The 12,500-nt window shown below is 43.7% G+C and overlaps 2 protein-coding genes across 3 annotated transcripts; one reads left to right on the top strand and one right to left on the bottom strand.

Annotated features, from left to right (window-relative positions):
* The first annotated feature begins 10 nt into the window (after positions 1-10).
* Positions 11-3,503, top strand: wnt4b (wingless-type MMTV integration site family, member 4b). Its single transcript, XM_030784342.1, has 8 exons — positions 11-99; positions 412-565; positions 888-972; positions 1,274-1,405; positions 1,785-1,927; positions 2,091-2,231; positions 2,639-2,801; positions 3,334-3,503. Exons 1-8 carry the CDS (start codon positions 11-13, stop codon positions 3,501-3,503), a joined length of 1,077 nt encoding a protein of 358 aa, XP_030640202.1.
* Positions 3,504-6,571: 3,068 nt separating this feature from the next.
* cdc42l (cell division cycle 42, like) lies at positions 6,572-11,407 on the bottom strand. Of its 2 annotated transcripts, none has more exons than XM_030783820.1 (6): positions 11,359-11,407; positions 9,480-9,584; positions 8,991-9,063; positions 8,082-8,191; positions 7,306-7,503; positions 6,572-6,796 (listed from the first exon to the last, which is right to left on the bottom strand). In XM_030783820.1, exons 2-6 carry the CDS (start codon positions 9,582-9,584, stop codon positions 6,707-6,709), a joined length of 576 nt encoding a protein of 191 aa, XP_030639680.1. In that variant the 5' UTR covers positions 11,359-11,407; the 3' UTR covers positions 6,572-6,706. The 2 variants fall into 2 exon arrangements, with proteins under 2 accessions (XP_030639680.1, XP_030639681.1); XM_030783821.1 differs by lacking the exon at positions 11,359-11,407 and adding an exon at positions 11,229-11,244.
* Between the last annotated feature and the right edge of the window lie 1,093 nt (positions 11,408-12,500).

The raw sequence follows: 12,500 nt of genomic DNA, 5'->3' as shown, positions 1-12,500 counted from the left end.
AGACAATCTCATGTCAACAGTCTCCCCGGTGAATCTCACAGGACCACTCCTCCTGCTGTTGCTATGGGCAACCCACCTCGCCATGGCAACCAACTGGCTGTAAGTTGGTGTGCCTTGCCCTGAAAGAGTTTGTTTGTTGTGCTATAACTCGTAAAAGATAGTGACATCTTTCTCTCTCTCTCTCTCCCTCTCCCTTTCCCCCCTTTTTTTTCCTCTTTCTTTCCCCCTCACTCATTCCTACATTCGTCTCTTTCTCAGTTTCCTTCTGGCCATATTCTCTAACAACATCTCCTTTGTACCTCACACTTCTTTCTTTGTTTCTAACACTTTCTTTCTTTCCTTCTCTCTTTCTTTCCAGCGTTCTTCAGCGCTAAAAACCTAACTGCCTTTCTCTCTCTCTCTCTCCTCCAGCTCTCTGGCGCGGTTGCCCCGTTCCCGGCCGGTGTCTGGGTCAGGCCCCTGTGGGCGTTTGAGGGGTCTGACCGTGGGGCAGGTGGGGGTGTGTCGCGCCCGTGGGGAGGTCATGGAGTCTGTGCGGAAAGCCGCGGACATGGTCATTGAAGAGGTGAAACGACGCAGTCCAATCAAAAACCTCTAATGCCTAGACGGCCAGATCTGATTGGCCAGGCACATTCTCATTATAATTCAGTGGTCGTTTTTTTTTTTTTTTTTTTTTATTTCAGGCTTTGTAACTGTGACCACAAATGTAAAAAAAAAAAAAAAAAGTGAATTGGTTGTAAAGTTGTGGTAAAACTCTTCACATACGGGAATCTTGCACCAGGCTCTAACTGACCATCGTGTACCTTTCCAAACTAGAACAGACTGTAACTGTCTGCACAGTTCGTTCATTTTTCATTCACGCTCTGCTTTTTCACTCTCTCTTAAAGTGTCAGCACCAGTTTCGGAATCGCCGTTGGAACTGCTCCACCACCCCTCGCGGAATTAACGTGTTTGGAAAGGTCATGAACCAAGGTCATAAAAAACAGACTGGATCACTTGTACAACACGTAACAGTAACCAAACGCAAAGTGATGTAACACCGCGTAACAAGCTGTATCAGAACACAGTGCAGAATGGCGTAACGTGGCATTATACGTTACATTGTCACACAGCGGAAAGTAATATAGCGGACCAAAGCATATGATGTGCTGTAACGCAGCACAAAGTAACATAATTGTAACGTCATTCTGTAACATAACGCGTAGTGCCGTAACATTCCAAACTGTAACACTTATTTAACATGATCACTGAATGTTACATAATGTGGGGTTAGGCACCCGGGAGGCGGCCTTCGTGCATGCGCTGTCGTCAGCCGCGGTTGCCGTGGCGGTGACACGTGCCTGCAGCCGGGGGGAGCTGGAGAGGTGCGGCTGTGACCGAAAGGTCAGAGGGGTCAGCCCCGAAGGTAATTCCCCAAAAACAAACAAACAATGACAACAACAATACCATGTGACTAATTCTGGTTCATCTCTCAGGGCTCAGAAAAGAAAAGAGCTCACTGATTAATAGAGTCAAGCAGCCTTAAATATTAAATGGTCTGAAATATTAATTAATTTGGGCAAAATGTGTAACAAAAATAATCTCTTTGTGACACTAACACACAAATGCAGCATGCAATGTATAGTTTCATATGGGGCTGCACTCACGGTTTGAGGTTATTTTAGCCGCTACTGCTTGAGTGTTTATAAAACAAACATCAAAAAATGAATGAAATGTGAACTTCTCTTTCTCTCTCTCTCTCTCTCTCTCTGTGCTCTCTTTCTCTCTCTCTCTCTCTGCGTCAGGGTTTCAGTGGTCTGGGTGCTCTGATAACTTGTCCTACGGCGTGGCCTTCTCTCAGACATTCGTGGATGAGCCAGAGCGAGCCAAGGGCGTGTCGTCAGGGAGACCGCTCATGAATATTCATAACAACGAGGCGGGGCGTAAGGTGACCGGCATACGCATTACAACAACAGCCAAAAAAAAACCTATGTAGCACTGCTGAGATTCAAAAGAGTATTTATAACAAAAAAAAAAAAAAAATACCACAAACAAACAAGCAGATGATTATTTATGAAGTCTTCTCCTCTCTTTTCCTCTCCTCTCTTCAGGCCATTCTCCATAACATGCAGGTAGAGTGTAAGTGTCACGGAGTGTCCGGTTCCTGTGAGCTCAGAACGTGCTGGAAGGTCATGCCGCCGTTCCGTCGCGTGGGGGTCGTGCTAAAGGAACGTTTTGACGGCGCCACCGAGGTACGTCAGCTCTCCGCCTCAAACAGCCGAAGACGGTTACAACTGATCCGAGATCTGATAAAGTAACATTTTTTACCGCAGTTATGACCCCTTCTATCTCCTCCTGAGAGACTGCCACCTCAGAGTCCACCTGATAAAACAGATAAAATCTTGAAAAATCTTGAAAACTCTAGACCCAAAGATAAGGATTATCTAGAGCGTTTTAGAGCGGACGCTGATGACTGCCCGTAAAAAAACCGCTGTGTTTACAAAAACGCTCTTTCTATCTTTTCAGCATAATTTTATGTGCCCAAATAAATATCATTCATAAGATTACAGGCGTGGCCAGGCCCAAGCTATGGAGCAATTTCTAGAACATTTTTTTAGAGGTCAAAAAGGTCATAGATCACTCGGCCACCCCTGTGCAGGTACGTTTGTCTCGGGTGGGCTCCAGGACGGTCCTCCTGCCGCGGGACCCCCAAGTGAAACCCCCCGTCGCCCGCGACCTGGTTTACCTGGCCTCTTCCCCGGATTTCTGCCGTCTAGATCCGGATAACGGCATTCTGGGAACGGCAGGGAGGCGATGTAACGGTGAGGACCTGAAGTGTCAACTGAATATTACTGAGAAAATGACCGACCGACCAGCCACACACACACACTCACACACACATACACACACACACACACACACACACACACACACACACACTCACACACACATACACACACACACACACACACGCACACACACACACACACACACACACTCTCATTGTGCTTCTCGTTGTATCTAAACACAAAGACTTTTCTGAGCTGCTTATATAAGAGTTATTTTAAGAAAAACGTCTAATTCTGCATGGGTTGTGAACTCAAGGTCTTGGCAGCTTTGTTCTTTGAAGAAACTGACAGCAGTTACAATGTTATTCTCTTTGAATTATACTGACAAGCATTGAGTTTTATTGTTTATAAAAAAAAAAAAAACTTTTTAAAAAACTTGTTATTCCTACAGGTACATCAAATTGAGTAGTCTGATCCTCTTTCATCTATATTTTCTTTCTTTCTGTCATTATCTCCTGCTGTCTCTCTCTCTCTCTCTCTCTCTGTCTCTGTCTCTCTCGTTCAGGAACGTCCCGGCTGGCTCCGGATGGTTGCGAGCTGCTGTGTTGCGGTCCGGGGTTCCGTGCGGGTCGGGCCGAGGTGGTCCAGCGCTGCTCCTGCAAGTTCTCCTGGTGCTGCTCGGTCCGATGCCAGCAATGCAAGAACACGGTTCTCATCCACACGTGCCGAGAGTGAGGGAGTCCCCCAGCCAGACCAGACACGCCCCCAAACTCGACCCGGCCACGCCCCCGTCTGCTATCGGCTGCTGCAGCGAGACCCTGCCGCCTGAGTTGTCTGCATTAGCTGTTCTCGGGAGCATATTTAATGAAGGAGAGGACACTGGGAGGTTTTTGAAGGAAGTAACTGGAAGTTAGTCAAACGTTCATTTTAATTTCAGTGAAACCAACCACTGTTTCCAATCTGAAATAAGATTTCGTTGCCGCCTGTGGGATATGCCTGTCCTCTTCTTCATTTTATTGTCCCAGGAAAGAACCCGTAAACCGACACCGTACAGTCCAAAACGAGGCAAGATCCAGAATCTCGGGCTAGGGCCCCGCTTCCGTAAAAGTCTCACATTCAAGTTTTCTGCAGTCAGAAAACCAAACGTGGATGCTTTAACCCTTTTTTAGTTCTTTTTTTTTTTTGTTTGTTTAAATTTGATTTGTTGACATTTCAGTGGGATAAGATAAAGAGAGCGAATGAACATAAGCGATTTAACACGTCACGAAAAAGAGAGACACCTTCAGACCGACGCTACTGTCAATCAGACGGTAATGCAAATCTTTCAGTTTCTGCTCCCTTCTCCACATGCACGTTGACTTAAACAGAGAATATAGAGTTCAAAAACAAACAAATAAACAAAATAAACAAAATACGCACTCTGTGGCAGACGAAGAGATAAAAGAGTTTTTGTGTGTATTTAACGTATGAGAAGAAAAGGGTGTTAGTTCACTTCACTTTAGAGAGAGACAGCATTCTTCCACTGTTAGAACTATCAACAACACACGCACACGCACACACACCTACGCACGCACACGCACACACACCCTGCACCGTCTACAACTAACCCAGACAAAGCTTTTAAAGCCGAAATTAACGCTAAATATCGAGACTTTTGTTTTTACGGCACTGCGCGCTCTGTGCCGGCCGTTTATCCAATAGAGAATTACAAACGTCGGGCTATTTAAGCTTCAGTCTCGGTCTCACTGTGGTTTCGTTTGTATTTATTTGAATATCTGCTACGCTGCCGAGCTCTGATTCTCTCTGTTTCTCTCTCCCTCTTTCTGTGTATGCGTAGGAGGTCAAACCAAAACAAAACATCTTCAGAATGAAATGTTAGTACAAGTCCCACTTCTTCAGACCACTGCGCGTCTGTTTTTGTTTTTCCTTTCTTTTCTTGGGGTTTTTTTTTTTTTTTTTTTTGTCCGTTTGCATATCTTAACATTTTGTGAGACCATGTTGTTGCTAGTCCAAATGCTTTGTACAGCTGACCTGTCAATTACACTTGAGTTTTTAACTCAATGCCGGTTCTTTATGTTCTTTTTAGCCATACTGGTCTTTTTAACCATACTGGTCTTTTTAACCATACTGGTCTGGCTTTGTCTCAGTGTCAAATGAGAATATGAAGCGGGTTTGTGAGTAAGGCACAACAGACAGAGTCGACACAGACCGAGTGACCCCGTGCGTGTGTGTTTGTGTGTCAACTTCAACTCCTTTTATTACAAATATAGTACGATTACAAATAACCCAGAAACTGACTAAGAAATGGTCATTTTGTTTCACCCTCTTCACTATAATTCTATTTCTTTTTTTTTTCTTTTTTTTTTGTTAAGATCAGTTATTCAAAGAAAAAATTATTTTAATTTGTTATATTATTATAGCACAATCAAGTTGGTTCTCTAGCAAAAAATTTTGAAGGAAAAAAACAAAACAAAAAAAACCTCAAGTTTCAGAATGCATAAGCACTAAAAATGTCCATCACAAAGAGAAAATGTAATAAAATTATTAATAACATCATGCTCAAAGGCAAAACAAACGAACAAACAAACAAACAAACAAACAAACAAACAAATTGTATGAGTTCAATGAATAACCGGCAGAGTGCAGTACCTGTCCAGGAAGTAAGTTATGCACTTGTGACCTAGGAGCACAGAAAACGGGATGTTCTGTTAAAAAGGAATTAACCACTGCAATACACTGCACTGTGATTGACAGCTCCATTCATACCACACATTCTAAATGCAAGCATTCCTTTATGACATCACAATGCCTCCTCGCTTTTGATTCTATGCTCCTAGAACACAGTCCCAAATATGATGCAATCCCAATTATGACGTCACACTGAATCAAAAAAAAAAAAACACATTCCCACGATTACTGTGCGTCACAGGGGGGAACATACGGAATGTCCGTAGAAGCCTGTTTATTGCTGCAGTTCAGCCAGACTCTAACAGAACGAGTGTGTTCTCTTTCATGCCAGGGGGTTGGTTTTTTTTTGTTGTTTTTTTTTTTTTACGAGCTCAACCCCTCATCTTGAGTGGCAATATACAGAGGAAGGAAAATAAAAATACATACACCATTTTGGTCAACACTTTATGAGAATGAATTGCGTACAACCAGCACATAAACCATCGTTCAATGACTTAAGGGGGAAAAAAAAAAAAAAAAAAAAGGCAACATGATCTTGTTTTGTTGATGGGAAAATTCTTAACCCTGTACTGTGGTGAATGCCAGTGAGAATCATTTTTACTTGCAGCCATGACCCAGTCCGACGCCTCTGAAAAGAAAGGGGGAAAAAAACTGGCCTGTGGTTTGTTTGTTAGTTTTTGTTTGTTTTTTGGTCAATAAATATTCTTTTCTTTCCTTTTCCTTTTTTATTTTTTTTTTTTTTTGCATTGTTGAGCGCTGACAGTCACCAGATGTTTGTTTAGTCGCTAAAATAATGATTCACTATCGGTGTAGATGGAAGGTGCGGCCTCTTTTTCATCATACATCCTTTTTTTTTTTTTTCTTTTTCTTTTTTCTCTCTAAGATGGTGCTGTTGGCAGTCTCTCAATCTTTGTCACTGTAGAAGCTTCTAGAAGGCACTGTGGACAGTTCTATTTGTTTAGCAATACCATTTTTTTTACCCCCCCCCCCCCCCCCCTTAAAAATGTGTTTGTTTGTAGTTCCCCCTTTTTGTTTCTCTCTCTCCCTCGCTTAACCCCGTCGCTAAGCTCTCCCTCGCTCTACAACCCCCTCCCTGGTTTTTTGTCTTTCTGTCCTTTTTTTTTTTTTTTTTTTTTTTTAACATTAATTCGCTCCCTCGTTCCCAGTCTGGAGTGTGCGTCGGTCCGTCCATCCGTCGCGCTCTTTCTCCCCCTCTCTCTCTCTTTCTCTCGCCCGCCCGCCGCTCTCCTCTACAACAGCACGCAACGTTTCTTGGGTTTCGTCTCGGGAGGTTCAAGTGCAGCCAGGATAGCCTCATCAAAGACATTCTTCAGTCCTCTCTGTGTGTGTGAGGGATAGAGAGAGAGAGAGAGACAGAGACAGAGAGAGAGAGAGAGAGAGAGAGAGAGAGAGAGAGAGAGAGACAGAGACAGAGACAGAGACAGAGAGAGAGAGAGAGAGAGAGAGACAGAGAGAGAGAGACAGAGAGAGAGAGAGAGAGAGACAGAGAGAGAGAGAGAGAGAGAGAGAGAGAGAGAGAGACAGAGACAGAGAGAGAGACAGAGAGAGAGAGAGAGACAGAGAAAGAGAGAGACAGAGACACAGAGACAGAGAGAGAGAGAAAAGACAGTTAGAAAATAGTGCACAGTTGCACACAATAATGAATATTTTACACTCAACGTTACAGTTAAAGTGAAAGTGTAGCCCTCGTCATCATCACAACCTCTGCTCTATAAACCTTAGATAACAACACCAACAACAACAATGATCATTCTGCTGTCCCATCACGGGCCCTCGCGTCCATTCCGATGACGTAAGCGTCATGGGGGGGGGGGGGGGCGTTACGTACCTGCGTCAAGGCGGAGCACTCGACGTATTTGACCGCTCGGAGGTCTCGGGCGAGCTTGTCCCCGCTCTCGGGCGTGATGGGCCGCTGCTTGTTCTTGGCCAGCTTCTCCACGGTGTTGCTGTCGTCTCTCAGATCCACCTGCGTCCCCACCAGGAGGAAGGGCGTTCGGGGACAGTGGTGAGAGATCTCCGGCACCCACTGGAGGAGGAGGAGGAGGAGAAAAAAAGAAACGAAACCGTTCAGGGCGGCTAGCGGTTCTCTTACGCACGTGTGCATGCGTGAAATCGGACGCGCACGTGCATACGCGAAATGTATTTTTATCATTTCTTTAAATCGTTTGATTTCAGATGTGGCATTTCAAATTTAATGTCTATGGATCGGTAAGACTCGCTAAACATCACAGGTGGGACTACTTTGAGATGTTTCAAATAGAGAATAGAATGAAGAAAAAAAGACAAGATTAAGAGTGAAAGAGCGTTATTGATAAACTTGTCAGTGTGAGTGAGCACGTTCTTGGAAATCCGTTCATAAAACATCCCTACGGAGAGTAATAACAGAAATGATTCACTGTGTTGATTTGCTGTGGTATTGACAGTCAAGTCAACACAAACTCATCCAGAGACGGATTAATGCTGCTACAAACAGCCTGCGTTTCAACGCTTCCAACGGCTTCACAAACAGAAAAACGAAAAAAAAAAAAAACCCCACCCCAGACTGGTCCAGTATGTAATGGAGTTGTACTAACAGCGTCATAAGAGCTTTGTGACGGAACTGACCTTTTCTTTTACGTTCTCGAAGGAGGAGGGAGACACGACTGAGAAACAGACGAGAAAGACGTCTGTCTGAGGGTAACTGAGGGGTCGCAGTCTGTCGTAATCTTCCTGACCTGAGAAGGAAGAGAGAGAGAGAGAGAAAAAAAAAAGTGTTACGGAGGTGATCCCCACGTTACTGTTAGTCTATGAAGTGTGTGTCAAACACAGACAGATGAACTGTAGAACAGGTGACAGAATAAGTCAGTGGGGGCGGGGGAGGGGGGGGCAATATTATGTGTGTGATATTTGGGTTTATGGTACTGATATGGTACTGTTATCAAAGACAAAACAATAAAACACTGGCCACTCTGTTACGGCGATGACACTGAAAATTCAGTTCAGTTTCCGCTGGACACTGTTACCCAGCAGCCTTACTGGATGCTGGACCTGAGACCCCCCCCCCTCCCCCAAGAGATCAAACCAAAGGCAACAGTGTCAAAAGAAAAGTCCCTTCAAGTGAGATGGGGGAAAAAAACCATAAGAGAGACCACGGCTGAGCGGGGATAGCCCGTGGGGGGGGGAAACTGTGTCACCCTCTCCTGTGTTTGGCTTGAAAAAGGTTCCTATTATCAGCCGTGTCAGTTAACTTCAGAGAGGAAATGATCACGAACTTAAAAAAAAAAGAAAATGTTACGGAAGCAGTTTGAAGAGATGGGTAATGGTGCTGACATGGGTGACAGGGTCAAGGGGTCGATGAACTTTTTTTTTTTATGCTGCGCGCAGTGGTATATTTCGTCGAGTTCTCAAACGTCCCTCACCGAAACGACCTGTTACGGAACCGCACTGAGAGGCATGACTGTGACCTAGAGGGAACTCTGTTTGCTTTGGCCTGTGAGGGTCAATGGCCGTCAACGAGGGTCAACGGACGTTTACCTGCTGTGTCGAAAAGCCCGAGGGTGTAGGGCTCCCCTCCGATCATGACTGTAACAGCATAGTTATCAAAGACCTGCGGGAGAGAGAGACAAACACGTAGGAGAATTACACTCGGTTAAGCGGTTCTGTTACGGTTTTTCAACGGTTCTGTTACGGTTTTTCACGCCAGACAGCAGGGCAGCGAGCGGGTTGTGTCACAACCTCGAGGTCGACAGACATACTGTTTTCTGTTCGGGCCGTTTTTGTATCTTTGTTTCTGAACCAGACGGCCGAGTCACTGCGAAAGCATGTTACGCTACGGGGGACTTTCAATTTCATTCAAAGTGAGAGTGAATCCACCCTTAACGCTTCTTTCCATAACAACCCCCCCCCCCCCACCCCACCCCCCCATGTATATACACACACATACACACACACACACACACACACACTTCGGTGACACTTCTAGAAATTTACACCCCCGTCCCCGGGTTCATTCCCCTCTGTTACCGTGGGAACGTATTCCGAGGGGAATTTGTTGGTCGTGTATGATATCAGAAGACAAGTCTTCCCCACTGCACCATCCCCTACAACCACACACTTTATAGTCTGCATCTAAAGAGAAAAACACAGAGAGAAAGAAAAGAGAGAGAGAGAGAGAGAGAGAGAGAGAGAGAGAGAGAGAGAGAGATTGAGACTTATTAACAGTGATTCAGTGACATGCCATAATGGTGGGCTCAACCATGGTAGCTATAACACCACTGCAAACAGTCTCAGATAATAACAAACAAAAATTACAGGAACGTATGCCCACATACAATAAAGAACCGACGTCAGCTATAGGAAAGCATTTTCACAAGAATGGAATGTTGATGGTTCCGGATGGAATGCGGGTGGTTCTGAAAGGAATGCAGGCGGTTCTAGGAGAAAGTAGGTTCTATAGAATTAAAATGAGGCGAACATTTCAGAAATTCTGTTCAATTTTCGAAGGGCTATTAATATGAAAATGTGATGCTGGGGGCCCATTGACATTCAAGCATCAGAGTAGGAGTGCTAGGCCAGGTCCCCTCTGTACACAGAACGATGTTTACTTGGATTAAAATCTGATCCTAGATCAGCACACGAACATACATACATACATACAAACCCTGACATCCATACATCTCCAGACGTGACATTACATAAAAAAAAAAAAAACATTTATAGCATAACAGTGAAGGTGCTTCATTACAAATGATCCAATGAACACTTCCATATTCTAAACGCGGCATAGAAGACACTGTGGCGACCAGGACTGTAGAACACAGCACAAAAATATCATGTGTCGTTCCGTCACATTAAAAGACGCAGTCTACACAGGTTGACGTCAAAGCCTAGTTCGTGCCTGAGCTCCTGACAAAATGACCGAGCCTGTCTGCAACTGTTGTGACAGTGAAAAACTTACTTCCGCATATTTGCGCGAGAAAAGTGCACCGCAGCGGAAAGCCACATTCTAAAGTTCTTTTTTGCGTCTGCTTTTCTCTCCCTGTATGAAAACTGCAGTCGTCACTTCCTCTTGAATGTTGCAGTTTTTGCATTTACTGATTGGGTTTATAAAATCGTTTATATATTTTTCTACTTCATTTCACGAATATTGCAAACCAGATTAATTACACTTTAAATATTGAACGTTCAGACAAACTGAACTACCCCAAGCGCGCGCACATAACATGCGTCTGTATTGCCACAGCAAAAGACTAATTGATACGTCTGTGAACTTGGGCAGACATTCAGTTTCACTCTTGCATTCATGCAGTATAGGAAATAGGACATATTTTTCACATAAAAGTAGAGACTATAGCGTTTGGAAGGTCCAGCTTCCCGTATCTCATCGAAACTACTGAACTTTATACACTGGCCTTACTTCTCCTTCAATGCCGACAACAAACACATTAATTATCAGACAATAGCTTAAATGAATTTGTTAACATCCGCTAGCCACTGCTAACTGGAAACGTACACTGATGGTGTACATTGTGCTGTACAAAATATTAAGTCTACGATAAGCAGGGTAAAACAATAACCCTTCAAAAGCACCCAACATTTTTTCCTCTAAATATCATTTTCGTGTGGAACTGTAAAAAGACAGTACAACTAAAGTGTAAATCAGTCACTGAAAATAATGGATTTAGGTAGACCAAATCAAAGTTAAGGCTAACGACGACTTCGCTTCACAGGATGCTAGGACGATCAGCTTGAATGAACCAACAACTCATTTACCTCTAAACGTTGCTTTAAAAAATGAACGGTTTCCTCGGATCGATTAACAGGGTGTTACAGAAATGATTCCTACATCATTTCCAGACCATTACAGAGAAAAATCATGAGTAAAAACGAGGAAAGTAGTTACCGTTCCTCTCCGGCGACTAGGCGTTGGTTACGTCCGGGTTTGCGAGCCAAATACCGATTTTGACGTAAATTCGAGCAAAACGTCCCAGCCCGAGATGAGAGCTCACTATCGCCCCCATGTGGACATCACGGAAAACGCTGCTCTCTTTCCATGAATGAGGATTGTTTCGCATCATCCGGTTTTGACAGACTTCGGCAAAACTTTGCTGAGCTGAAAGTGATAAATATTTAAATTTTATTACTGGGACCTTGATTAAATTATTGCTATCCACTTATCCGTGTTGTAGCGGTGAGGGCTCCTTACCGCCACCTAGTGCCAATGAGGGGATCACAGCATTCCTATTAAGTGGCCTCATTTATGAATCAACATATGAGATCCTTCATCTCTGGTTTTGTGACGCTGCAACTCTTAAATATTTTGTGATCATTTTAACAAATTAAGACAAGTTATCAAATCTTGGTGCATTCATCTGCACTGATGACGACACTTCTGCGTGGTATCCGGGTCTCTGAGGGTCTAAGAACAACAACTTGGTGAGGCCAGCTATAATAAGAAACCGTTGATAATAACTTGAACGGATATGGCTCCAGAAATAAGCAAAATAAAAGCTTTCTGACCGTGTAAAGTTGTTTCCTATTTCACCAAATTTACGAGGTGCTGATTCGGTATCAAACCTTCACCAGACGACTAAACAAGACGTTTCCACAATTTCAGACCATGCTCTTAGAAGTAATATGGTGTGGCGAGGCGAGTTTAAATGTTTTGAATTGGCTCATCATATTATCGTAAGCAGAGGACTGACGTTATCTGTGTCTTAACATTGTATTAGAGTAATTGTCCGGCCGACGGGCAAAATACAGTGAGTTACAGTATATACTGGGATGTGCTCACACACATTCATCTTAGTGAATAATATTCTAATTTCCATCAAGAAATTGTAAAAGACAGATGCCCTATTTATGTAATACGAACCCCTAATATGTACTTGCGCATTTATTTCGTACCGTTCCATTACTAAACTGATTTGGTAAAGCCTAACTAAAAGAACACTGGAGCTAACTTTGTTCGTGTCTACGCTGCCTAACGACTATTGTTTTGAAAAATTACTGCGTTGCTCCCATTTTGAAACAGGCATTGATTGC

Source organism: Chanos chanos, chromosome 9 (assembly GCF_902362185.1).
Source record: "Chanos chanos chromosome 9, fChaCha1.1, whole genome shotgun sequence".
NCBI classification, from domain to species: domain Eukaryota; kingdom Metazoa; phylum Chordata; class Actinopteri; order Gonorynchiformes; family Chanidae; genus Chanos; species Chanos chanos.
Note: the sequence above shows the minus strand (reverse complement) of the source record. Positions and strands in the feature narration are given on the sequence as shown.